Source organism: Drosophila obscura, unplaced genomic scaffold (assembly GCF_018151105.1).
Source record: "Drosophila obscura isolate BZ-5 IFL unplaced genomic scaffold, ASM1815110v1 contig_186, whole genome shotgun sequence".
Lineage (NCBI taxonomy): Eukaryota > Metazoa > Arthropoda > Insecta > Diptera > Drosophilidae > Drosophila > Drosophila obscura.
In genome coordinates, this window is record NW_024542774.1 from 7,470,034 (window position 1) to 7,493,718 (window position 23,685).

At 47.3% G+C, this 23,685-nt stretch overlaps 5 protein-coding genes across 8 annotated transcripts; 4 read left to right on the forward strand and 1 right to left on the reverse strand.

Moving 5' to 3' along the window:
• Positions 1–755, forward strand: LOC111079380 (lysozyme). The gene is made up of 2 exons (XM_022374552.2): positions 1–222; positions 288–755. Exons 1-2 carry the CDS (start codon positions 150–152, stop codon positions 701–703), a joined length of 489 nt encoding a protein of 162 aa, XP_022230244.2. The 5' UTR covers positions 1–149; the 3' UTR covers positions 704–755.
• Positions 756–865: 110 nt separating this feature from the next.
• LOC111079381 (lysozyme) lies at positions 866–1,622 on the forward strand. Its single transcript, XM_022374553.2, has 2 exons — positions 866–1,167; positions 1,223–1,622. Exons 1-2 carry the CDS (start codon positions 927–929, stop codon positions 1,456–1,458), a joined length of 477 nt encoding a protein of 158 aa, XP_022230245.1. The 5' UTR covers positions 866–926; the 3' UTR covers positions 1,459–1,622.
• On the forward strand, positions 1,497–2,601 carry LOC111079379 (lysozyme). Its single transcript, XM_022374550.2, has 3 exons — positions 1,497–1,769; positions 2,023–2,199; positions 2,249–2,601. The coding sequence occupies exons 1-3, from the start codon at positions 1,586–1,588 to the stop codon at positions 2,524–2,526; spliced, it is 639 nt and encodes a 212-aa protein (XP_022230242.2). The 5' UTR covers positions 1,497–1,585; the 3' UTR covers positions 2,527–2,601.
• Positions 2,602–3,406: 805 nt separating this feature from the next.
• On the reverse strand, positions 3,407–23,361 carry LOC111079377 (lateral signaling target protein 2 homolog). Of its 4 annotated transcripts, none has more exons than XM_022374546.2 (6): positions 23,264–23,361; positions 21,512–22,110; positions 4,853–5,910; positions 4,346–4,791; positions 4,188–4,279; positions 3,407–3,791 (listed from the first exon to the last, which is right to left on the reverse strand). In XM_022374546.2, exons 2-6 carry the CDS (start codon positions 21,659–21,661, stop codon positions 3,672–3,674), a joined length of 1,866 nt encoding a protein of 621 aa, XP_022230238.2. In that variant the 5' UTR covers positions 21,662–22,110; positions 23,264–23,361; the 3' UTR covers positions 3,407–3,671. The 4 variants fall into 4 exon arrangements, with proteins under 4 accessions (XP_022230238.2, XP_022230236.2, XP_022230237.2 ...); XM_022374544.2 differs by lacking the exon at positions 23,264–23,361 and adding an exon at positions 22,887–22,991; XM_022374545.2 differs by lacking the exon at positions 23,264–23,361 and adding an exon at positions 22,840–22,987.
• On the forward strand, positions 7,961–12,006 carry LOC111079378 (pancreatic triacylglycerol lipase). The gene is made up of 6 exons (XM_022374549.2): positions 7,961–8,333; positions 10,380–10,479; positions 10,539–10,693; positions 10,767–11,240; positions 11,306–11,462; positions 11,527–12,006. The coding sequence occupies exons 1-6, from the start codon at positions 8,282–8,284 to the stop codon at positions 11,780–11,782; spliced, it is 1,194 nt and encodes a 397-aa protein (XP_022230241.2). The 5' UTR covers positions 7,961–8,281; the 3' UTR covers positions 11,783–12,006.
• Positions 23,362–23,685: the final 324 nt, after the last annotated feature.

Genomic DNA, 23,685 nt, shown 5'->3' on the forward strand with positions numbered 1-23,685 from the left:
TTGCAACTGCCAACTGTTCGATTCGGCCCTAAAAACCGGTACCTTGAAAGCTCAAATGCAACCCCGTTGGATTTGCTGGCACCATTTGCGATTTAGGTGCGAAACTGTTTGAATTGAAGCGATTAGAAGAGCATTAAAACACACTCAGCATGAGTTTCTGTGTGGAATACTATATGCTATGCCTGCTATTGGCAGTGTCGCATTCATTGGTGCAGAGTCGGGGTAAGTCCACCCTTACCTTGTGTATGTATCTGTATGTACTATATGATCTACCGATTGTTATTTAGATCAAGTGCTGGAGAAGCCCGTTACAGAGCTGTGCCTCACCTGCATCTGCGAAGCCATCAGCGGCTGCAATGCCACGAAGATCTGCATCAACCCAGAGAAGGGCACCTGTGGCATTTTTCGCATCACTTGGGGCTACTGGGTGGACGCCGGCAAGCTGACAATTAATGGGGAGCAGCCCGACTCCGAGCACGCCTTTATCAACTGCGCCAATGATCCACACTGCGCCGCGAATATAGTGCAGAATTACATGAAGAAATTCAATCAGGACTGCAATGACGACGGCGAGATGGATTGCCATGACTATGCGCGGATCCACAAGCTGGGTGCCTACGGCTGTCAGGCGGAGTTGCCCTACAACTACCAGACCGTCTTCGAGGAGTGCATCGATAACTATGTAGATCAGGGTTTCGAGTGAGCTTCTCCTACGGGAAGTTTGTTATGTATCCAATAAATATCATTGGAAAATGCTATTCTATGTACCAGACGGGAATCGTTTCCTATTGCATCAATTAACCGCCCCGCCCCATTGACTAGTATTTATTGAAATCGTTCTCGGCTAGGCGGCCAATAAAATTGTATAGTCAGTGCTGCGCACGTTCAGTGGCTGAATAGTCGTGCAACGCATCGAATCGTACAATATGCTGACAATACTTTTGGCTCTGAACGTGGGCATTGGCATGGGTATGGGCCAGGTTCAGGCGGAGAGCCCGAAACCGATTACGGAGACATGTTTGCTTTGCATGTGTGAGGCATTGAGCGGCTGCAATGCGACGGCTGTGTGCGTAAATGGAGCCTGCGGCATCTTCAGGATCACCTGGGATCAGTGGGTCGATGCTGGACGACTGACAGTGACGGGTGATACACCCATTTCGGACAGCGGTAAGTGATCCATTGAGAGGCAGAGGATTTCATCTGTTATGTTTTACCGCCACAGCGTTTACCAACTGCGCCAATGATCCGCACTGTGGGGCGGACACTCTACAGCACTACATGGTGAAGTACGGACAGGATTGTAATGATGATCAGCAGGAGGATTGCTACGATTACGGTGCCATCCACTATATGGGTCCATTCAACTGCAAAGCGGATATGCCCTACAATTATGAGAACATCTTCAAGCGGTGCCTGAGACGGGCGCAGCGGGAACAGCAGCGACAGACAACCACCTAGTCCGCCACGGGGGAAAGGCAACCACTGATAACTAGTTTCAGCTGTCTAGCTGTTAACTTCTAGTATTTAATAACTAATTTATGAGGAAGAGTCGGCTTAAAATTTGTGTGAGAAAATTGCATTGCAAATGGCATCTCGTTTAATAAACAGCAGATCTGTGTTGATCAGCGTAGATCAGTTGTGCGGTAATCACGGCGACGTCAGGTCAGGTTCACGGCTAAAAATCCAATCGGAGCTACAAATGTTTACCAGCCTCAAATTACTCACCAGTTTGTGGCTGCTGCTGCTGCACTCAGTGTACGGCCATGCGGGTAAGCATCCATTCGTATCCAGACAGACAAGGAAACGATTTGTCGTATATACCCTGGAATACCGCGCGTAGAAACAATCATTTGTGGCGTACTATAATTATGGTAATCCATTGGGGGTTCGCTGTAAACTAAAACCGGATCAGTTCATTAGAATATATAGTATATATATACTACGTAGTACGTACTAACTATATTCAGACTTACATCCGCCAATTTCCATGCCTGTTTTTCGCTTTTGGTGTCTCGCTTTCAGTGGAAAACAAACCCGTCACGGAAGACTGCCTGGAATGCCTCTGCGAGACGTTGAGTGGCTGCAATGCCACAGAGATCTGTGTGAACGGGGCATGCGGCATCTTTCGTATAACCGAGGGCTATTGGATAGAGGCGGGAGAGCTGACGCTGCCCAATGAGACGCCCCTATCCGATAATGGTAAGTTCTGCAGCTTTCCTCTCAAGCTGAGCACTAAATTCTCTTGTAGCCTTCATCAATTGTGTCAATCAGCCGCACTGTGCGGCGAATACCATCCAGAACTATATGTACAGGCACGGACAGGACTGCAATGGGGACGATCACATCGATTGCCTCGATTTTGGTGCACTGCACAAGCTGGGAAATCTCGGGTGTCGCGGCGAGCTGCCCTACATTTACGCCAAGGTATTCAACCGCTGCTTGAAGGTCAAGCAGAGGCACGCCCAGAGCCAGAGCCAGAATCAGACTCAAAATCAAGTGAAAATCAAAAACCAGTCCTCAACATAATTGATTCTTTATTGTTTTGAATCGTTTTACTGTTTTTGAAACAATCTGTTAATACATATAGTACATACATCGAAACATTGCTTATCTTTGCCGCTTGAACAGTTCCCAATATTGGTATGGAGATATAGTAGAGTATAGTAGATATATGTAGGTATACAATACAATACATACGAGCAGAGGTAATATGAAAACTACTGCACGTAATATGCTTCTTCACATTTAGAATTTGTTAGTCAACAGGTTATATTATTATTACATGATCCGGATTCCTGGTTCTCACATTTGCTATAGCTTGGCTCTAACATACGTAAGTTTTTTGTTTTGTTTTGCCCAACATGGTCATTGTTTATAGTTCTATAGTTTGAATTTGTTGGGGGTATTGGGGGTTCTTCAGTAGTAGTAGTAAAAACTATTATTTGGAAACTGGAAAGTTTAAGGTTTTCTCTTCCTTCTATTCGTTTGGGTATCTTGCAACCCATCAGAATCTGTTCTAGTCGATATTTGTTCAACAACCTTTAAGTTGATGATGCGATAAATGGGCTGAGTGAGGCAATGTTTAACGAAAGGCAGCTATGACTTAGTTGTCCACATCTTACTCGCTTACCATAGCTCTAGACTGTGAAGAGCCATGAAAGTTCACAGTGAGGCCCCTTAAAAAATATTGGCAAAGAACTGAACATAAATCAAGGGCAAGGAACATATTCTTAAGGAAGGTTTTTGCAAAGATTCAGTAGCCATATTCTTATTCTTTCAATTATAGTTCTTGAAATATATACGGAGTATCTTCGACTTTAATTGATCGATAGGCGAATATCTCTTTTCTAGAGTTATTTTCAAAGATCTTGTGCATCATTGGAACTCATCAAAGGAGGTATATATTTCTTGGCTCTCTTTACTGAACAAATGCTGCCAAATTCTGCCAAATGCTGTTTTGAATTTGAAACGAGGATCCTCGGCTATTATTCTTAAAATACAATCAAGCTCGATATCTATGGATAGCGGAATGTGTGTGTGTGTGTGTGTATGTCCGATCTGATTTGATATACTCTTTATATATATAAATCATTCAATCGGTTATGGGCTCCTTAAATCTAGAATTGCAACTGGAAATATGCTTTTGCTTTTGCCAAAAATCGGAATGTGATTCACTTCTTGATGTCGTTGGCCAATAGCAGCTCCTTGGCCTCCTTCTTGCCGCGCTTCTTCTCCTCCTTGGCGTGCAGCTTGGCCAGACGCTCCTCCTCCTTGGCCAGTCGCTTCTCCTCCTGCAAATAGAATAATTCTAATGAGAAATTCTGTTGGGTTGGGTGTAACTTTGTTTGAATAAACACTGGAAAGCATAAAGTAAAAATCGGAATTATGAGTGGCAACCCCCCCTCTCCACACTACCTTGAAACTTATGCACAAAAGGCAATCCTCTCCCCTTCCAATCCCCCATTTTATGCACTTCCACCCACGCGATTAATGAAAAACTTTGCCGAAGCAAAAGCAAGAACAGAAAGAGGAACGAGGCCAATTACAAACAATGCAATGGAAAAACTGCCAAAGCGGGGTCAGGGGTCGAATGGGGATAACAATGAATCTCCGGAACAATGCAGAGGAGAGGAGAGTGCCAAAGGATGGTTATGGAATGCGTTGGGTTGGGTTGGGGACACACTCACCTTCCTGGCCTCCTTCTCTGCCTTCAGCTTGAGCTTCTCCTCCTTCTTCTTGCGCTCCACGGACTCGTTCTTTTTATTGTCAGCCCTTTCTTCTGCAACCAATTGGAAAGGGATTAATCTCCGACGGATCTCCGTGGATTGGCTCATTAAAAACTTACTCTGGTTGCTGCCGGCGGAAAAGAGCGGAAAGCTGCGACGGGAGGGGCTGGAAGAAGCTGGCTTGGGATTACTGGATGCGGATGTTCCCGAGCCAGAGCCGGAGCCGGAAACCGAGATATCCACTGAAGATGTCCCAGCCTTGGATGTGCTGCCTGCTCCCAGAGTCGCTGCCTTTGGTGGGCCAGCAGCAGCACCCTTTCCACCTGCTGGCGGGGTCTGAGCAATCTTCTTGTCCTTGGGCATCACATAGGCGCTCTTGGGCAGCGCGTTCTTTGCAGTCACGGGGCATATCTTGGCGCCACCCGCCTTGAGCGGTGGCGGGGCCAGAGTGGTACAACTCAGCTGAATGTTCATGGGGCTGGGCCGACGTGGAGGAGGCGGTGACGCCCCCTCCCGCAGCAGTGGGGCCAGCTCGTGAGTACTGGACTTTGTGTAGGAGGCATACCTGGAAGCAAGTGGTGTGTGGTGAGAGGCGAGGCGCCACCGAGCGGAGGATCAGGACTCACCGAAACCTGGGATTGCTGACGTGTACCGGCGAGGGGTGTGGCACCTTGGCCGGACTGCGGAACTCCTTGATGGGGGGCAGGCGGTTCTGGATGTCCAGCAGACGATTCTTTATATGCCTCCGACCCGGATAGGTGTGCATGGGTGTCATGGTTCCGCTGCCACCGCTACCCCCACTGCTGCCGCTGCCACTGCCACTCGAAGAAGATGCGGATGTGGATGTGGATGTGGTGCAGTTGCTCAGCGTATGGAGTGGCTTGCGGGGCACCGCTCCCGAGCAGCCGCTGGGGCAGCCACCATGATGCGAGTGACTGCCAGTGTCGCGCGGCGAGAGGGAACTGCCCGAGGAGCCAGACGGTGTGGGGGATGTGGACGCGTGATGGGCATCTCTGTGGTGGTGGTGATGATGATGATGATGTTGGTGGTGGGTGCCGGGCGATGGGGGGGCCAGGTGATTGGAACTGGAGGTCGCCGCCGAGGCTGGGGAGCAGGGGCCGCTGCTCGATATGGAAGACGTCTTGGAGTAGTGCGAGTATCCGGAGAGAGAGGATCCCGCCGATCCTGTCGAGCTCATCGAGTAGAGGCTGTCCGACTGGGACACCAGACGGCCGCGAGTGCCACGCACCGCCTGATGGTGTCGCCCCACCGTCGCCGCCTTGTGCAGCGTGGGCTGGTGGTGGAACGTGTGGTGTCCACTGTGTGCATCGTTCATCGAATATGAGCTGGCGGAGGCCACCACCCCGCCAGCTGCCACGCCAGCCGAGGCCCAGCTCTTGGCCCCCATCGAGTAGCTGCTGGCCGACTCCTGGATGCGCCAGGTGCCCGACGAGGAGGTCAGCCGGTTCACCCGTGCCCTACAGATCACGCAGCGCAGCGGCAACAGTCGCTGGGCCACCGCACTCTGGATGGTCTTCACGAAACAGCGGCGGCAGACGACACGATGGCCGCAGGGCGAGGTCTGCATGGTGGCCCTGGCGTTGATACAAATCACGCACTCATCCTCCTGCGAGGTGGGTGGATCCGGTTCGCTTTCCTCTTCCAACTTGCTCAGCAATTTGTCCTGCAAAAATGAGAGGAAAATTCATTTTATTTCATTTATTTTCCTAAAAGTATGCTAAGAATTTTCATTGGTTTGGATTTATTTTTGGGAGCTTGAAAGTATGCCAACACGCATTAAATCATAACTCACAAGTTATCACAAGATCAAGATAAACGGTGAGGCATTCCCAGAGAGGGCTCTCAAGAGACGTGCAAAATTATGACAGGAATTGTCACCTCAAACTCAGACAAATTTGCCACTAATATACTCCATTCAGCTCTCCCTTTAAGGGGTATAATTAATTGACCAAACAGCCGACATTTATTGGTCTCTTGGCTATCGGTGTGACGACAACTCATTTTACAGCTGCTTAGCTGTAAACGATGGAAGCGCCAACTTACTATTGAAGGCCGGTGGCCATCCGGAAGCCGTTTGACATGTCCATAAAGATCAGGTCCGCGCCGCTTAGAAATGTCCAACCACCGACCCATAAAAATGAAATTTTTCGTAATGCCCATCGATTGCAATCTTTGTTTGCATTGGCCAACCGGGGGTCTGAATCTTTATGCAAATCGATTTCGAACTTGATCTCGCTTTGCCTCCGCCGTAGACGTCCTCTGAGGTCAGTCTGGGTGTTCGACCTCAGGCCGTACATATGTATGTATATTATATTGATAATATTTAATCTCTCAAGAATTGCCCATTGTTGATGCCCGCAGCCCGCAGTCATTAATTTTGTGATTCAGCAGCTTTTTTAAGGCGGCTGATTGAATGGACTTTATGGACTACTTTATAACATCTTAAGTATCGAGATATTAATAGTATTTTGGCTATTTTTGGGGCTGCCTTTGTGCCTGGACTTACGGTAAAAAAAATGAAAATATAATTCAGAATTGTGTGCCGTAAACTTTCCAAGGCACGAGTCACGAGGAAGTTGTAAAGTCAGTATGCATAAAAGCATATCCAAAATGGTTCAACGAGTTCTCCTTCGCAGTTTCGATTCTCCGATTTCGAGTGTGACTAATGGGGCTCGCGCTTGAGGGTTAGAACATAGCTAGCTAGAACCACATCGCTTGTGGCGTGAGGCGTGTGGCATGTGGCGGTGGTTCCCCTTGGCTGGAGTGGGTAGCGAAGCCCTTGCACTTGATGATTCCCCAATGTCATAGCGCCGCTGCGCGTATCGTGCGAAGGTCTTTGCCAGCAACTAATTGGCTCGCTCTTTGTGGAATTGCACATGTAAGAGATTTAATTGCTGGTTAGCTCGCCGTTGATTATGAAAGGCAAATGGCAAATCAATCAAGTGTTCGATTGCCAATCAACCGCAAATGTCCCAAGAATCTTTTCGCAAGTTTTTAAGCTTTTCTTCCCATCTAAATCCACGGTTCAGGGCACACACACACACAACATCAATAAGTATCGGAAATCGAGAAGACAATGACGAAAGAGCCGCGAAATTGCACGCCCGCAATCAGCGGAGGAGACTCTATGAGAATAATGGATACCCTGCTACATCTTTCGTATGATTAATGCAGATCTCAGCGCCACGCTAATTGACCCGCACAAAAGAAACGATACACAAGACGCTCCGTGGCTCCGATCCACTGAGGATGGGCCAGAACCGCTTAAGGCTGATGTCGGATTCCGAAAGGCGATAAGTGTATTGAAACGGAAAGTCGACATCATCTGGTCAAGGTGAGCGGGCTGTTGTTGGACTGCCTGAACTTTGCCAGCTGATGCCTGCGATTGTCGAGCCCGACCGACCACCCCAGATGATCTTTTGGCGGGCTCATTGGCTATGCCCCTCAGGGATGTGGGTGTGAGCTGCTGGGCGCGCGACAATCAGGAAATTATACTTTATACTTTTAACGATCTCACACACTGCTGGCACGGCCTGCATGCCTGATTAACTCATTTAAATACGGAACATTTAGGCCCAGAGCTCAGTTTGTTGCCTCAGTCTTTTGCTTAGGGCCGCCGTGCGAATTATTTTTCTCCGAGGAGCCGCGACAGAGGTCTGAGCAGCGGCAGCGCAGCTTTTCTAGGGGGATCGATCAGGCGGCGAGTCTACCTGCCCGTATCGGGCCGTTCGTCGTGCTCAGTTCGTCTTCGTTGCTTGGCCAGAACAGAGCGTCGTCGTCGTCGTCGTCGTTGTTATTGCTTTCGTTATCGATTGCGATCTCGAGAGTGTTTTGGCGCGTCTTTATCGCGATCGTAACCCATTAAACCAAAACCAAAACTGCCAAAAACTGCCAAAAACTCAAATGCGGAAATCACACTTAATGTTTATTCTAACGCCCCAAAGAGTGAATTAAAAATTGAAATCAAAAGTGAAGGAAAAGGGTTCGTTGAACGGTAGACATATATTTGCAGTAGTTATTATATATTTTTGGCCATGGTTCTGCCAGCCACCTCGACATTGTGCAATGTGTTCACATTTCTGCTCGGTAAGTTAACGCCTTCCCCTGCCACCCCCTGCCCAGACCACTCAAATATGGAAATAGGAGCCCAGCCCGCTGCTTGTGGCTTCTACTATTAGCATTGATTCTGCTGCCTGTCCCAATGTCAAACTGGGAAATCGTGTGTTACATCTGCCACATATGGGGGGAGGGGGGCAAACAAAACATCTCTGTGCATAAGTTCAAGGTGGAACGGCTTGTAAATCAGGGGAGCGGAGGCGGGCCAGTGGACATGTTCAAACAAGTTGATGTCTTTGTTGATACGCGCACTCTCAAACGATTCAATTGTTGGCTCTGGCCAATGTTTGACTTGCATTGGGGCAGGTTAGGGCGGAGCCCCCATTCAGCCATGAAAGAAGGCCAAAGCAGGGCAGGGAGTACTTACTAACTGTAGTTAGATAGCCTTAAGTTCTGGAACTCTTTTTAGCAGAACGAGAGACAGAGAGCGAGAGAGAGAGTAACACTTGTGTGTGCGTGCGCTTTTTATACCTTGAGCCGAATTGGATTCCCTTTTTTTTTTTCCTGAACTAGCAGTGGCAGAACACTTCACAGCTTTTCAATGCCACAATTTGAGGAATTATATCTAGAACCATAAAGCCTGTTAAAAATCTCAATAAAGTTCTTAATACCAGAGTACTATTAACAGCCACAAAAATCACAATCACAATCGCATAACGCTGCTAATTAACTGCTGGCCAAACGTATATTTAAATTAAAGTCGGCAGCGTGATAATTAAAAAAGAAATACGAATTAAATGCACGGCATGACGTCGCAAACGACATGGAAACAATATAAAGGAACAAAACAAAACAGAAAAAAAAAAAAAAACAAACAAAAATGGGCAAAACAATAACGAGCATTCCGCATAAATAAAATGCGACAAAAAGCTCTTCCGCTCTGTAGCGAAACTGGGCAGACAGCTAATCTACACAAATAAGACATATTTAAACTACATACATAAAATTTGGATTATGTCTAAACAGCATACGATTTAAGAAGATTTTCATAAATGATTAGAGAGAAACGCAACGGCTTGCTCTCGCGCTCCTTGACTCGCATTCTCAGAGAGCAGGTAGGCGATGACAGTGGCAGTGGGAAGAACAGAGATAGAGATAGAAGAGAGAACGAGATCGAAAACGTCTTCGAAAGTAGCTGGAGAGGAGGGCAACTGGAAACTGTAATTTGCGCTACGTTTCGAATTTCGAATTGAAATGCAAGTTGTTTAGCCAACAACTGATATACTTCACAATACGGTTAGTTGTCGCTGTCGAGCAAAAACGGAAGGTGATAAGTGGCCAGAATTGCAAATGAATGTGGCATTGGCTAAGGTCATCCCATCCCCAGCAGCAAGCATTGTCGCTTGGCATCTAATCAAATGTGGAATCCGTTTCAATTCGATTCGAACCTCTCGCAGCCCCCCAAATATGAGTAGCAAAACAAACCGTGCGAAAACAAAGAAGCAGCAGCAGAAGCAGCGTCATTGACATGGCATAGACAACGCGTGTTGACCCAGTGGCAGTGGCACCACCCACCAACGAAACACCTTGCGGCTCGTTCGATATGGAAATTCAAACTGGTTTTTGCTTCTTTTTCTCTTTCTCTTTTGCTCTTGTTGATTTTGTCGACTGCGTAACACGCGGCTTATGCGTCACGTGCTGGCTGCGATTGTACTTTGTGCTTTTATGGATACAACTTTACCATGCCACTCCACGCCACTCTGCAGCACACCAATCGACTCGGCACCACCCCACTCCACGCTGTTTCATTCAAGTTCAGGGCCAAGTGGATTTTGCTTGGGCCAGTTTCGTTTTCTTCGTAGTTTTGTTATTTCTGCTCGTTGTTTTTACGGCTACCTGGCTGGCGTTGGCCAGTTTCGGGCCAGTAAATGAAGCTAATGAATCAATTAGCTGCGTATTTGAGGCTCTAAATTAATTTGCTCGCCTCTGCTGTTTTACAAACATTTCATTTCCGCTCAAATTTACCCAATCTACGACTACGATTACGACTACGATATTTAACATTTTGTCCTTCAGCGGGTTCGCCCATTTTCTACAGCGCTGCCCCACGGGGATCCTGCGCCAACTGCTGCGGGATCAGAGAGCGGGAGGACATCAAGTTTATGCTGTACACGAGGTAAGCCTCGGCCGTTCATGCATGTTGAGAGGAGAGTCTAGAGGCTGATGCCATTTCAGGCGGAACCGCAACACGGCACAGCTGCTCCACCTGAACGACGATGGCCGGCTGGCGCAGAGCAATTTCAATTTCAATTACCCGCTGGCTGTCTACCTGCACGGATTCTCGGAGTCGGCCACCGGAGAGCGACAGAGCAGCCAGGAGTTGAAGGATGGTAAGCGAAAAAAGGGGGGGTCGCGCGGTTGTTCTGCAGTTCATTTGCATTTCCATATGCTGCTCTCTTGCAGCCTTCCTGCGGCGGGGCAACCATAATGTAATTCTCATCGACTGGAGCGCGATGACAGCGGTGCCCTGGTACTCGAATTCCGTGGAGAATCTGCCTATCACGGCCCGCTACATTGCGCGCTTCCTGCGCTACCTCGTGGGGCGTGGCTATGCCGCGAAACACATCCACCTGATTGGCTTCAGCCTGGGCGCCGAGGTGGCCGGATTCGCTGGCAAGCAGCTGCAGGAGTGGGGCATCAAGCTGACCAGGATAACGGCCCTCGATCCGGCCCTGCCTCTGTTCGAGGGCAACAGCTCCAACCGCCGCCTCAGTCCGAGCGATGCCAGATTCGTGGATGTCATACATACGGATGGCGGTATCCTGGGCAATCCCACGGCCATGGGGCATGCGGATTTCTATCCGAACGGAGGAAGGCCACTGCAGCCTGGATGTGCCCGGCAGGAGATTGCCAATAATCGCTGGCTGGGCATAATAAGTAAGTGGAGGAGTGTTTTGGGATAGCCTGCCCCATATATGCAATCCATTTTGTGCTATTCACAGTTGGATGCAGTCACCAGCGTGCCTGGGAGTACTTTGTGGAGAGTGTGGCCCAGCCGCAGGGCTTTCCGGCCAAGCGATGTGAGCCCTCGCCGACATTCGGCGTCTGCCGGGACGGAGGAAATGGCGTCGCCTTCATGGGCATGGGCGCAGATCCCAGGCAAGAGAGCTACAGAATATCCAATTCCCACCGTTGGCCTAACCCAACATTATTCTTATTGCAGGCTTCGGGGCAAATTCTATCTGGAAACGAACGATGCCAAGCCGTTTGGGAGGAATAGTCGGACCCAGGCAATTGTCTCGCTGGCGCCTCAGCTGCCCATCGCCTACAAATTGCCCACAATTGCCACCAGGCCAACAGTCCATAGCCCGAGTCAGAGGCAGAGCCAGACATCTGTCAATCAGTATGGACCACCAGGACAAGACCCACTGCAGGAGGAGGATGAGAACAACAGCATTGACAGCTCCTCTCTGACGTGACGAAATGTTGGAGAGTGGCCGAACAGACGGCGAGCATTCGATAGGACGGACAGCTACCATTCTCTCGTTAGAGATTTGTGGGAGCTGCGTGATTGTGTTCAAAGTTTTTGCACTTGTGTGTTGTTGGCCCTGCAGCAGGCAACGTTTTCTTGTGATCTTTCTCTTAAGTATTGCTAGCACGTAGTCAGGACATTTGTTAACAGCTTAAATATATCCTTTATGTATAAAGAGTTGAGTGGGGAAACGCTTTGTGGGAATGGAAATTGGCCAGATGGAGCTTCGGTGGAGCAGCTGGGTTCACTCATAACATTTGTGTGAGGAAGGTTGTGCTTACAGATATTCAAAAGATTTTGAATTTATTTCTCAATTTTAACAGGATAATTGTGGGCACACTATGTGTTACTTTCGTTAACCAGAGGCAGCATATTCCGCAGGTGATAACTTTAATGAGAACCATTTAATGGCTTAAAGAGATACACAGGAAAAAAGTTTCCATGTACTGCAAAGTTATGAACAACTTTTAGCCTGCCCAAGAAGTTGTTGTCCCTCTTTTAGTCTCTTTTACTAGCTTAAGTTTTCCGCTACCGCCCCCTTAATAATGTTTTAGACAAAGTTCGAGAGGAAAAGAGACTCGAAGTCTCGTATGTATGTGGCCGCGTCTTCTTGGAAATTCAAAACTCTAAAATTCAGGTAGCAGTCTGACAATCAGCAAAACCCTCGTCATGCAAAAACGGGGGAAGGGTGGTAGAACGTGAGAGGCAGATAACATTTTTGCCCACTTTTAGCCATGAGTCATCGTGACAATCGCCCTAAAAGGCAAGTAATTTAATTTAGTTAGCCCCCCTGGCCTCCTGGGCTCGTAGCGGGGAAGAGACGACATGCTAAGTGAATACGCCTATGACGCAACGGGAAGCCTTAGAAAAACACGGCCCAAAAATGGCGAGAACACTTGTATGTACATATGTATGTATCTACAGTATGTAAAGAGCAACAATAAGTATATGTATTCAAGGGCGCAGTGGCCCCAAAAAATTTCCAACGAACCTGAGCTATTGCCCGTGCAATTAAAAAGTAATTAACGAATAATGCGCCTGTCAGAGCGGCCCCAGCCGCCGAAAGCAGTGAAAATTGTTTATTAACTTCGATGGTGGCTAAGAGGGTTGGAGCTCCTTAAAATGCAGCCACCTCCCCATAATTATGCAATGCAGGAAGGGATGGCTGGCTGGCTGGCTGGCGTACAGGAAATGGGCCATAATGTGCAATGAATGTCTGAGCTCATTTTCACAGGCCATCATCGTCATAGTCAGCGGCAGCGGCTACGACAGCGGAAGCGGAAGTTTTGGGAAGTTGGTGTGGCCAGCCGGAAGAGGAAGGTGGGACCAGTGTGGCCATTCATATGCACATATGCGGGCTGCATTATTAATGAGCCCCAAACTTTTGGGGCAGCTAAATGCAGATGCATTTTCCGTGTGACGTGCAACGTGCACGTGCACCGTGCGCCGTGCTCAGCATTTTCGAGTACCATTCGAACAGCTCAATGATTCGTGAATTTTGTTTGTGCCTGGCCTCAGACTCCTCTCAGGCAGAGCTCTCTGGGGCAGGCTTTTTTGGGTCAACTGCAGATGGGCTGTGATGGACTCATCGAATGCATATTTAATGGTGTGGCGAACAGATCTAAATGGTTACCCGAAATCGATAAAGAGAGTCCCAGCAGCGAGAGTTGAAAAGGTTTGACGAAAGCCAAATGATATACGAGTGTTTTGAGGGCGCTGGTTCGGGTAATTGTCTGTTAAATCAAATCTTTTTTTACGATTCCGGCACGTTTATAGGCATCGAATTGGCCATTACAAAAGCTATGAGAGGGAGAAAGGACACACAAGGTCTGTCCGGTTAAGGTTACGCTTCCAATTGATGGGAATACGTATAATAGTTAACCGATTTGTCCATTGAGCAATCAAATGAATTCACTCTGATTGTGCACTCATTTCCGGAATAATTTCCAGCCTAGTTGGGGCTGCGCCGCTAACGGGCTGTCAATTATGGACATTTTTTTTGCGCCAGGTAAAGTAGGCCACTAATAAAAAAGCTTCACGTCCTTCTGCCTGTCCACCCACTTCTGCTCCTTCTTTATGGTTTCCATCCACTACTGCTCCTTCTTTATCCTGCTCCTTCTCAATGGCTGTCAGGCATGCCATGACCAAGAGAGCGACAACTGTAGAGGACACGTGCGAATGTGTCTCAGTCGCGGTCGCTGTCGCGGTCGTGGTTGGGGTTCGCAGTCGCCGTTGCCGTTGCTGCTGACTCATGAAGGCTAATGAGGGAGTGCAGAGGCAATGAGAGCGCATAGGACAGGACGGAGCAGAGCAGAGAACTGTCAATGAGCTTGACTGACTGAACGATTGCTGATTGATTGGGGTCGGAATTGATTATTAATGTGTATCGTGTGTGTTGTCCCTATTCTTGTTTGCTTTAACTTGAGCACATTTGTATAATGTTCACAGGTGCGAAAAATAATGTGGGGGGTTTGTAGGAAATTCACATATCTTGGGCAATCATCTTAAACAGAAAGAGGAACCCAGCACGGCTATATTTTTCTTTAAAGGAGCATTCAGTATGCAAGTCCGAGTGATTGTTCAAACTTTCATATCAAATATTGGTTTTCCAGTAACGTTTCCAGCAAGGTGACTTCAGGCACTTTGAAGTTTGGAAAGTAAAGTAGGTTGTTGGCAATCCAGTGCATCAGTTTGCAGTCAGTCAGCCAGTCAGTCAGTCAGTCAATCAGTCAGTTTTCGGAACCTCCTGCTGCAAGTTTAAAGGGAAGGAAAAATTAATTAAATCGATAGGGGGTTTTGTTCTCCGTTCCGTTGTTCGTTCACTCGTCCGTTGTATGGGAGGAACCCTCTCTCCCTTTGTGCCACGCTCTCTGTCCCTCTCTCTCTCTCGCTTACTTTAGCATGTGTCCCTCCTTTTTCGTGCTTTTGTTATTCTTGTTTATTGTGCCGCTGCTGCTCCAGCTCCTGCTGCTGCTCCTACTGCACATTTTACTTTATGCGCCGATAATTGAACGTGGGGAGCAAAGTGAGGAAGGGACAGGGGTAGGAGGAGTGCAACAGAGCGGTAACAGCAACAATTTCATTTCGCCAGTGCTCCGCCTCCCCTTTGTTGCTTGTTTATTTGAAGCATGCTGCTTGCATTGCAACGTGGCAACATTGTCAAGAGAAATTGCATTTATACTCGTAGCAGGCAGCGGCCACGTTTACGTGTCAGCGAGTACAAACACTGTGTCAGTGATGAGGGGGGGTGCATAGACAGAGACGGGGAGAGAGGGAAATGGTGTGGCTCACTGTGTGTGCGCCTGCTGGTGCCCCATGTTGCCGCTAAGTGAATTTATGGCATTTAATATGCTTTTCATGTCACTCCTCAATGCTCTGCTCCAGCGTACATAAATCAACCAGTTTTTATGGCACACTGGAGGACTTCATTGCCGTCGCCACTGGAACTGGAATAAGATGTCAAAGCAGATGTCAAACAGAGACTGTCCTGAAGCTTTAAGATTGTCCAGATGCATGCCCGGGGTATGCCTAGCTCTCGATCTGACTGCCTGACTGCCTGTCTGCCTGCTGCTACTCGGTAACTGTTGTCCACATTAAAAACCAATTAAAAACCATAAAAGTCAAATCAAACAATGTGCGGGGAACGGGACGTGCATGTCCGTGCTTGTCGCTGCCTGTCTGTGGGGAGACAACAGCAAGGGTGTTGTTGTGTTTCCCTCTCCATCACTTGTTCATCCTCTGCCGCTGCCTCTGCCTCTGCCCTTGCCATCAATTGTCAGACTCGGGGGCTAATTGCAAAACTCTCACCCACACACATCCACACATCCACACACCCACGAGTGCAGCAGCTGTGGCTGTGCCTCGACAGCAACAGGAAGAACAAAAATAGCAACGACCAGGCGGGGAGAGAGAAAGGAGAGCAGAGCAGAGCAGAGGATAGGCTTCACTAGACTAAACTACACTACACAAAATATGTTCGGACTGTTTGCACTGCAGCCGCCCACCGCGGTGGATCGAAATTTTTGTAGCGTAATTTAATCGTCTCTTCTTGATCAGACGAGTGCCAGCCTCGATCTTTTCTTCGTTTGTCTTCGTTTGAAAGAGAGCGCTAGGTAAAGAGAGAGGCTGGTACATGGCCCAAGGTGTGCGCACAAAAGGTGCTGTAATTTCTTTCCATGTTCTTATTTCTCTCTCTGTATCACAGCTGTGTTTGCGGGCTATACAAAATTATGACAAAAGTGTCAAATTTGCCAACTAGACATTGGGCCACAGGAGTGTGTGTGTGTGTGTGGACGATGTGCAGGAGGTGTTGCAGAGAGCGTAATTACTGCTTTTAACAGAAAAGTGCAAAGTGAAACCGAAGCGTTGCCATTATGGATTGAAACTCATTGAAATCAAGCTGCCTGCCTGCGCGGTTGGGTGACGTGGAGGAGAGTGTGGATGTGTGAATGCACCTCGGCAGGTAGAATAGTGCATAAAGAGAGTGGGTGACTGAGTGAGCGAGTGGTGGAAGAGAGAAAGAGCGAAGGGCTTTGAAAGTTCTGTTGCTGCACACACACACACTCGAATATATATACTCGTATTTCTATTTCAAGTCTGCTTTCAGGGCAGCAGCTCATGTGTGTGGAACAAGTATGTTTTTTTTTATAAAAATATATATGTACATATGTATATATTTTTTATACATGTTCAGTGGCCATGCCGTGAAGAGCGGAGGGGAAAACTTACTAATAGAGAGCGGTGTTATAGTAGATGAAGTGTTGAGCTGCGAGCGAGTGTAGTGGCGGGATTGCCTTTTGTTCCCATGAGTGCCTGGCTATTTAGTTACAGTTTAGCGGTGGGGGGTGGGGCTGTAAGAGTGTAAAAACTATTGCCAGCTATTGAGCGCATTCCCCTTGAGTGGATGCTGCTCCATTTCCTACGATTTCATTTCATTTCAGTATTTTATTCAATTTATTTTCCTTCTGTTTGGCACAGACAATAAATTTTAATTGAAATCTGGCCTTGTGCAGAACCAAAACGCATTGCCACAGGCTGGAGTCCATGAGAGAAAGGGAGCATGCATGCGGAGGCGTCGGGCGCAGTTCCAATTTCGCATCCGCTATCGCTGATGCTGCTTTTGTTTCCCCTCGCCAACCCTCTTCCTATATTGCTTCCCGCGCTCCACTCCCTGCGGGTGTCCATGGCATTTTTTCTGTATTGTCATGGTTGCATTTTTATTTATTCCTTTGGTTGTGAATTCTGTCGGAAGGGGATGCTTGCTCGTACAACTTTTTGTGACTATATCTCTTTCAGCGCGTAATGAAATGTGAAAACGATGTGGTTGCAGGAGCAGGAGCAGGGGCAGGGGCAGGGGCATGGTAGTATAGGATGGAGGATTTCTAAAGCTTTACAGAATGTTCAGTGAATTTGGGTTGGGCCATAACCCGTTTTCCTTGAAAACTGCAAAGGGAAATGTTCATTAGTTGAACCTTCAGAGGTAGTCGTAATTGCCTCCATCGACGGTCATTCTATGCTTAAAGCTAACTGCTCCAATCATTGCAATTACGGTAAACGTAACTGCTGAATACATTGAAAATCCCTTCCAAGTATGTACATACATACATATATACCTTTGTACACCTTCTTTCTCTTATATATTTAACATTTTCCAAGGGCTATATATATATATATGTCTCTTATTGTGTGTGTGTGTGTGGGTGGATAATGCCGCAGACATCGCGTGACTCGCCGCTAATGCATGGCCGCGCCCTGAAGAGTAGGGGGGGGAGGGGGGATGATTGGAGCAACCCTTTCTGCAGCACGTGAGGACTCTCATAGCTACTAACTACTCCTCCCCTTTGCTGCTCCTCATGCGTAAACACTAAAGTTTAATGCACTCTAATTGCAAGGCGAGTGTGGGGAAGGGAAGGAGGGAAAGCGCAGCGGAAGTTAGCAGACGACAAAGGCAACACACGGCGCCATTTTCAAAATAATGCTGAATATTTAAGAGAGCATACAAAATACAAAAAGAAAGCAAGAAAGTGAGAAGGAGAAGTCGCCTTGCCATTATCCCTGCCGCACGTTGCGTGTCTGGCGCGACACAAAAGTTCAATTACTTCTCGGAAAGACGAGGCAATGGGAGGGGAGGGGAGTGGTGACGGTGTGGCCACCCACCGGATATCCGGCTCCTGCATTGCGTGCCAAATCCTAGAGCTGCTCTTTAATGACCATTCCCTCGGTAAATGGCAATAGCCTCCACGGTCGACGCTCTCCATCAAATTGATTAATGTTTGATTTTAATGATTTATTTAACTTGTCCAGCAGCCATGGGGACGGTAGGAATCCGGAGCAGGACTTGCTGCAAGGTAAACCGAGCCAAACGACACCCAGGGCGCTATGTAGAACACATTCCAAGCGAACACTCAAAATGGAATTATTTTCAAATGCTTTTTGTGTCTGATTTATGGACACAATGGCGAAGGGCAGATGGAGGATTGGTAGAGAGAAAGAGTGAGAGAGAGGAAGTAATAGGCGATAGGTGCAATGGCAAATATTTGTGCACTTGACCGCAAGGAAATATAAGCGAAAGTGGAGATAAACTGCTGTAGCGAGACTGTTCTACTTGGGAATACCCTTTAATAACAGCTAACAATTGTGTAGCAAAAACTATGCACTCTATTTGTTTCTTAAGCGAACTTCTAGACACAAAGTTCAGTTTCGACTTTTAAGAATGTGCGGAAATTCGCCTGCTACTTCGCTTTTTGGTATAACCCTTTGACGTGACGGAGCCACAGCCAAGGCGAATCAAAAAAAAAAAAAATAAACTCAAGCCAATCCCAGCCCCAGTAGCAGGCTCTGGTCAGTGTTTTGGCATTTGGATGACTAAGCTGGAGCTTTTTGCCCCTTTCATGTTTTTTTTGTGCACGTTTCAAGTGCCAAGTCAAATTGTGCGGTCATTTATTGCTAAAGACCAGCAAAGGAGGGCCAGACAGCGAGAGGTCAAGAGTTGGGTTGGCTTGGGAAGGGAAGGGAAGGGAATGGCAGGGGCGTGACTGCAGCAGCAAATAATCATGTTGCAGTTTCGGAGAGAAAAAACAGCCAAGAAATTGTCAACGAAATGGCAGCGTTTGACCTTTGTCCCCTGGCGCAGGGTTCATTAATTTGCACCTATTTCCAATGCCGCGCGATGTCCGACTACTTCCGCTGTCCGCGGTGTCCAATGTCCGTTGTCCAAAGTAAATTATAAATTTTATTTTCATTGCCTGACCGAACGTGTGCAGTGTCCAGGGTTTCTCCACTTCATTCTTGTCGCTTGGCTTATGTGCAATAGTCACGCGACTCCTTCGAGGGGGAGGGCATATTCATTTTTGACAGGATTTTCCTTTTAAGCCGCTGAAAGAGATTGTCTTCCCACAGCCATGGCCCCTCCCTGTTCGTTCTTTAGCTAATTAAGTTGATATATATTATGCGTATTTGCATTAATAACATATCGTGAGCAGTCTCTAGTCGCACCATCCCGCCGCATAACGTTCTACCCATCAAGAGCCTCTCTGCACAGCACGGAGTAAATGACAATTTTGTCGCTGAATACTTTTGGGGATTATACGAAACGAAACGACGGCAAATGTGAGTCCCATGGCATGGCTGTAAGACTGTGTGTGTGTGTGTGTTTGGTGGGGGAGGGGCAACCATTCTCTTTGGAATTACATGTGCTTAGCTGGGGCTGAGCCTGGTCTCATGTGCGGGATGTCTCACATGTACGCTTCTAGGAAATGCGTCCAGCATGGATCTGCGTCATAACCCATAGAAATCCGTTCGGTTTTGCTTTAACTATACAGCAGAAACAGTCTGCAGATTGCTAATATGGGAAAAGGCTAGAGGTAATGTATGACTTTAATCTGTTCAGTGGGAACTGTGACTCATTGAGTCAGCCTTCGTTCCCCTTCCCAGTAATCTGAGTTATAAACTATATCCGTAAATGGCGCGAAAGTAAAACAAAAAGCCAATGAAAACCAATGGAAAGTGGCAAATGGAAACCTTCAACAGCTGATTCCCTTTGATGGCCATTTAATTGTGAAAGCATTTGAGGACGGGACGCAGTATGGTCGGGCTTTTGTGAATTTTAATGTTGCATAAAAGCATTTTCCAACTGTCCCCCCCTTTTGTAGTAGGCTAATGTATCAGTGTATTGGTGTGCGTGTGCCTGCGACTGTGTGTTTGTGTTTGTGTGTGTATGTGTTTGGTTGCTTTTGAAGGTCGCAGTACAGAAATTACAGTCACGCGTCAGATTTTATGCAAAACAGTTGAGCCGAGGCTCAGGCCCAGGCTCTGGCTCTGGCTCTTACTCTTGCCTCTTGCTGTGCCAACTTGTTTTTTCTAGTTTGTGCACTTTGCGATTGTTTTTGTTGCTGCTCTCCTCCTTATGCAAGTGGCAAAGTGCGGACAAGTGAGTGTACATCCACGTACATCCACGTACATGCAAATGTGTGTGTGTGTGTGTGTTTTGGCAAGTGGGCGTGGCTGTCTTTGGCTTTGGAAGTCATAAATTTCAAACAAGTCTCGTAAAATCTCAAGTAAGCCCAGCACTTTGCGCTCGCCCGCGTTGCACATTTCGGTCTTGTGGCAGATGCAAATGAGCAGCGGCAAATGTTTGCTCAGTGTACGTAAAATGGCTGCTCATATGGTTTCTGCCTGCCCCCAGTGCCGTCCAGTAGGCCCCAGGCCAATGAATTTAAAGATGTTATCAGTGCTTTCAGGACTTAATTAACTGCTGTGGATGCTAAGTGCCTTTAGGTGCTGATCTCGGTGAAGAAGCGATCTAAATCAAATCACAGGCAGAAGGGAATTTTAATAAGTACTTTTCGGTGTAGAAATAGAAGACAACATAAGCAAAGAAACGGAAACCGTACCCAGGCTCAAAAAGTTTGTTTTTCCTGCTTTTTGCTATGCCGTATATTTCTTTTATTGACCCTTAAAATGCAAATAAGTTTAGACACACACACACACCCACAAAACACATGTGTGCATGTGAAATGTCGTACAGGTTATAGTATTTTTTATTGCCTACTTTTGCGGGTCCTGACAGACCGCACAAAACTCTGAAGCTTAGATCCCCCACCCACCTTTGCTGATTTGTTGGCTTCATTTTTGGTGTGTGGTTTTTATTTTTACAACTATTTGCCAGCTGTAAGTGCGAGAGGGGCAGAACAAACAGCAGCAACATTAAGGCAGGAAACGGGAATCATCTTTGAAAATAAAGAAAATGCAGGCTGTGCGAAACGAATCCGTTGATGCCCTATATGTCAGCTATAGGATATCGTCATTCGATTTTGATTCAATTTTACTATGCTTAAACAGATAATGCAAATGCTGGATGTTGATGCATACATACATATATCGTCCACAATGCAGTGCCTTTTTTAACATCAGCTCTGTCGCATAATACCATTAGGCAAAGCGTATTGATAGGAGTAAAGTAACGAGGCAGAGCGGCTACTTAGCGGCTCTCTTTGGAATGCTTGGGCTCCTGTCGCCGCAGCTTAATGCGGCTAATGATGCCCGACTGGCTCTGATAAGCGCTCTCTTCTGTTTGCTCTCCTTCTCCGCTTTTATTGCGGACGCACCGGCATAATAAAAGTAAAGAAAAAAAAAAAAAAAAAGGGACTTTGCTTCCCTATGCTTTCGAGGTACTTACGATTTTATGATGCAGCGCCGAGAGTTCGCGCTCGGTGACCCGTCGGCTGGCCGCCTCGCGGCGACGCTGCCGGAACTGGCTGTACTTGTAGGCGAGCATCACACCGGGGAGGGCCAGAGCCTCCAGCGGGGACTTGCGACCGAAGGGCATTCCTGCACACACACACTCTCTCCCCTCTCTCTCTCTCTCTCTCTCTCACTTGGTTTTCTTTCGGTTTTCTTTTGGGTTTTGTGGCTAGTTGAAATATTGCTTGCTGGTTTTTTTTTTTTAACACTTGGCACTTTTTCTTACTTCTAATCTCTTCTTCTCTTCCTCTCGTTTGGACTTTGACTTTTAGCGGCGTCTCATTATGCAATCACGAATTGGACACTGGCACAACACTGACAACATTTGGCTGGGGGGGTGAGGGCCCGCTGCTGCTGGCCTGCCCATGCCTAGAGTCCACTTTGGTTCTCTCTCTCTTTCGCTTTCTCTTTCATTTCACTTTTCTTTCTCCTTCGCATGCTGTTACTAATGTTGTTGCTGTTGCCACCTCTGCTGGCTATTCTGCTGCTGCTGCTCTGCTGCTGCTGCTGATGAGCAGCAATCAATTTTGCATTCTGCAATTGGCAAGACCTTTGCATGTGAGTGTGGGTGTGGGGCAGAGTTTTGTTTGTTAAGGGTTAAAAGTTCCCTTAGGAGATACGGCAATGAGGTTGAACGACGCAAATAAGGGACAAAACAGATCCACCTAAACAAAGCTCCTCAAAATTGATGGTTGATATCAACAAGTCAACAAAAAAGCGAACAGGGCTTAACAAAATTATTTTATTTTCGTGTCTGGCAGGAAATAATATCACCAGCTCTTTAAAAATATAAACATAATACGAGTATAGCATAACCATCTTTTAAACTATGCAAGTAAATGCAAAACTGTCATTTATTTACCCTATGGATGTGCTAGAAGTAGTTTGAATAAAACTTTCAAGATTGAAAATGTCTAAAAAATGATTTATTACTATTTGTTCAGCATTATTCCACAAGGAAAATGCTCAACATTCTCCTCACACAATAATTTCTTTGATGCATGTTGCTTGGCTTTGACTGATTTCTACATTTGGTGGCCCCACTGGGGGACCTTTTCTAATAAAAGAAAGTGTCGGTATGGCTATTAAAGTTATCCGGAATTACAGAGCAGACAGTCGCGTAGATCATTTCAATTATAATGCAAAGGGAGACACCAAAAGTTGGGGTCTACAGAAATTACAGAGCTCGTCGCGCACTTAGGTGGGTGGGTTGGGTAGTTGGGAGGGCAAGTAATTTTGGTTTCTTTGACTTTATATGTTTACGGGCTATTTTTGTGTCACACTTTTGTCCGACCCCCCTCCCGTCCCACCGTATGTTATGGAGGATGAACCGTAGCCGTAACCGAATTTTAGGAGTTTCAAGCCGAAACCCACGTGCACACTGGCCGAACGCTGAACGGTGAATGTCGCAGAGGAGCTTCGCCGCGTCTCGCCTCGGCAGTTTCCCACGCAACCGTCCCGTCGTGGAAGCTGCGTGAGCTTGACGCAATTTCCAGGGCGGGCAGCGGGGTCGTTCTACGACTGATATACTACTGTTCCACCGTTGGCCCTTCCAGTGCTCGGACACGTTTTGTTTACTCGAACTATTTTCGCATGTTTTATTCCCAACTAAATCGAACCGTTCAGTGGGGGTGGCAGGGGGGCAGAAATGCCTGACAAATGGCAGGTTTAATTGATCAAAATCAACCTCGAATTATTTTCGCGATGGAAATGGAATAGTTCGCCACGTTACGTATACGCCGCGTGTGCCGTCAACCTGCACTGTAGCGCCATCGAAAGCGACTGGCCTGCCACCGAGTTCAAGTCGGAGTCGGGCACGTCTCAGGCCCGTCAGCAGGCCGTATTTTGCAAGGATTTTCCAGAGGCATTTGTTTGTTTTGCGGCGCACGCGCCTGACACCATTTGCCGGCTATATTTCGGTATAACAGTTTCTGTTCTGCTGCGACTGCTGCCCCTGCATCTCCTTTGGTGTGTTGCCGTTGCCAATTTATTGTTTACTCTGTTCACACTTCTCTCTCTCTCTCTCCCTTTCTCCCTGTCTGTAATGGCAAAACGTCATCAGTGTGAGTCGTATAAACAAATCACGAACTTGGAGCCAACATTTCCATG

Excerpts from the sequence above, each read along its gene's own strand:
- LOC111079380 (XM_022374552.2), top strand. The coding sequence starts at position 150 with ATGAGTTTCTGTGTGGAATACTATATGCTATGCCTGCTATTGGCAGTG. Across the intron at positions 223-287 it reads TTCATTGGTGCAGAGTCGGG|ATCAAGTGCTGGAGAAGCCC; the intron begins GTAAGTCCACCC and ends ATTGTTATTTAG.
- LOC111079379 (XM_022374550.2), top strand. The coding sequence starts at position 1,586 with ATGGCATCTCGTTTAATAAACAGCAGATCTGTGTTGATCAGCGTAGAT. Across the intron at positions 1,770-2,022 it reads CTCAGTGTACGGCCATGCGG|TGGAAAACAAACCCGTCACG; the intron begins GTAAGCATCCAT and ends TCTCGCTTTCAG. Across the intron at positions 2,200-2,248 it reads GACGCCCCTATCCGATAATG|CCTTCATCAATTGTGTCAAT; the intron begins GTAAGTTCTGCA and ends ATTCTCTTGTAG.
- LOC111079377 (XM_022374546.2), bottom strand. The coding sequence starts at position 21,661 with ATGCCCTTCGGTCGCAAGTCCCCGCTGGAGGCTCTGGCCCTCCCCGGT. Across the intron at positions 5,911-21,511 it reads CGGCGCTGCATCATAAAATC|GACAAATTGCTGAGCAAGTT; the intron begins GTAAGTACCTCG and ends TCATTTTTGCAG. Across the intron at positions 4,792-4,852 it reads GTCAGCAATCCCAGGTTTCG|GTATGCCTCCTACACAAAGT; the intron begins GTGAGTCCTGAT and ends ACTTGCTTCCAG.
- LOC111079378 (XM_022374549.2), top strand. The coding sequence starts at position 8,282 with ATGGTTCTGCCAGCCACCTCGACATTGTGCAATGTGTTCACATTTCTG. Across the intron at positions 8,334-10,379 it reads TGTGTTCACATTTCTGCTCG|CGGGTTCGCCCATTTTCTAC; the intron begins GTAAGTTAACGC and ends TTTGTCCTTCAG. Across the intron at positions 11,463-11,526 it reads GGCATGGGCGCAGATCCCAG|GCTTCGGGGCAAATTCTATC; the intron begins GCAAGAGAGCTA and ends TTCTTATTGCAG.
- LOC111079381 (XM_022374553.2), top strand. The coding sequence starts at position 927 with ATGCTGACAATACTTTTGGCTCTGAACGTGGGCATTGGCATGGGTATG. Across the intron at positions 1,168-1,222 it reads TACACCCATTTCGGACAGCG|CGTTTACCAACTGCGCCAAT; the intron begins GTAAGTGATCCA and ends TTACCGCCACAG.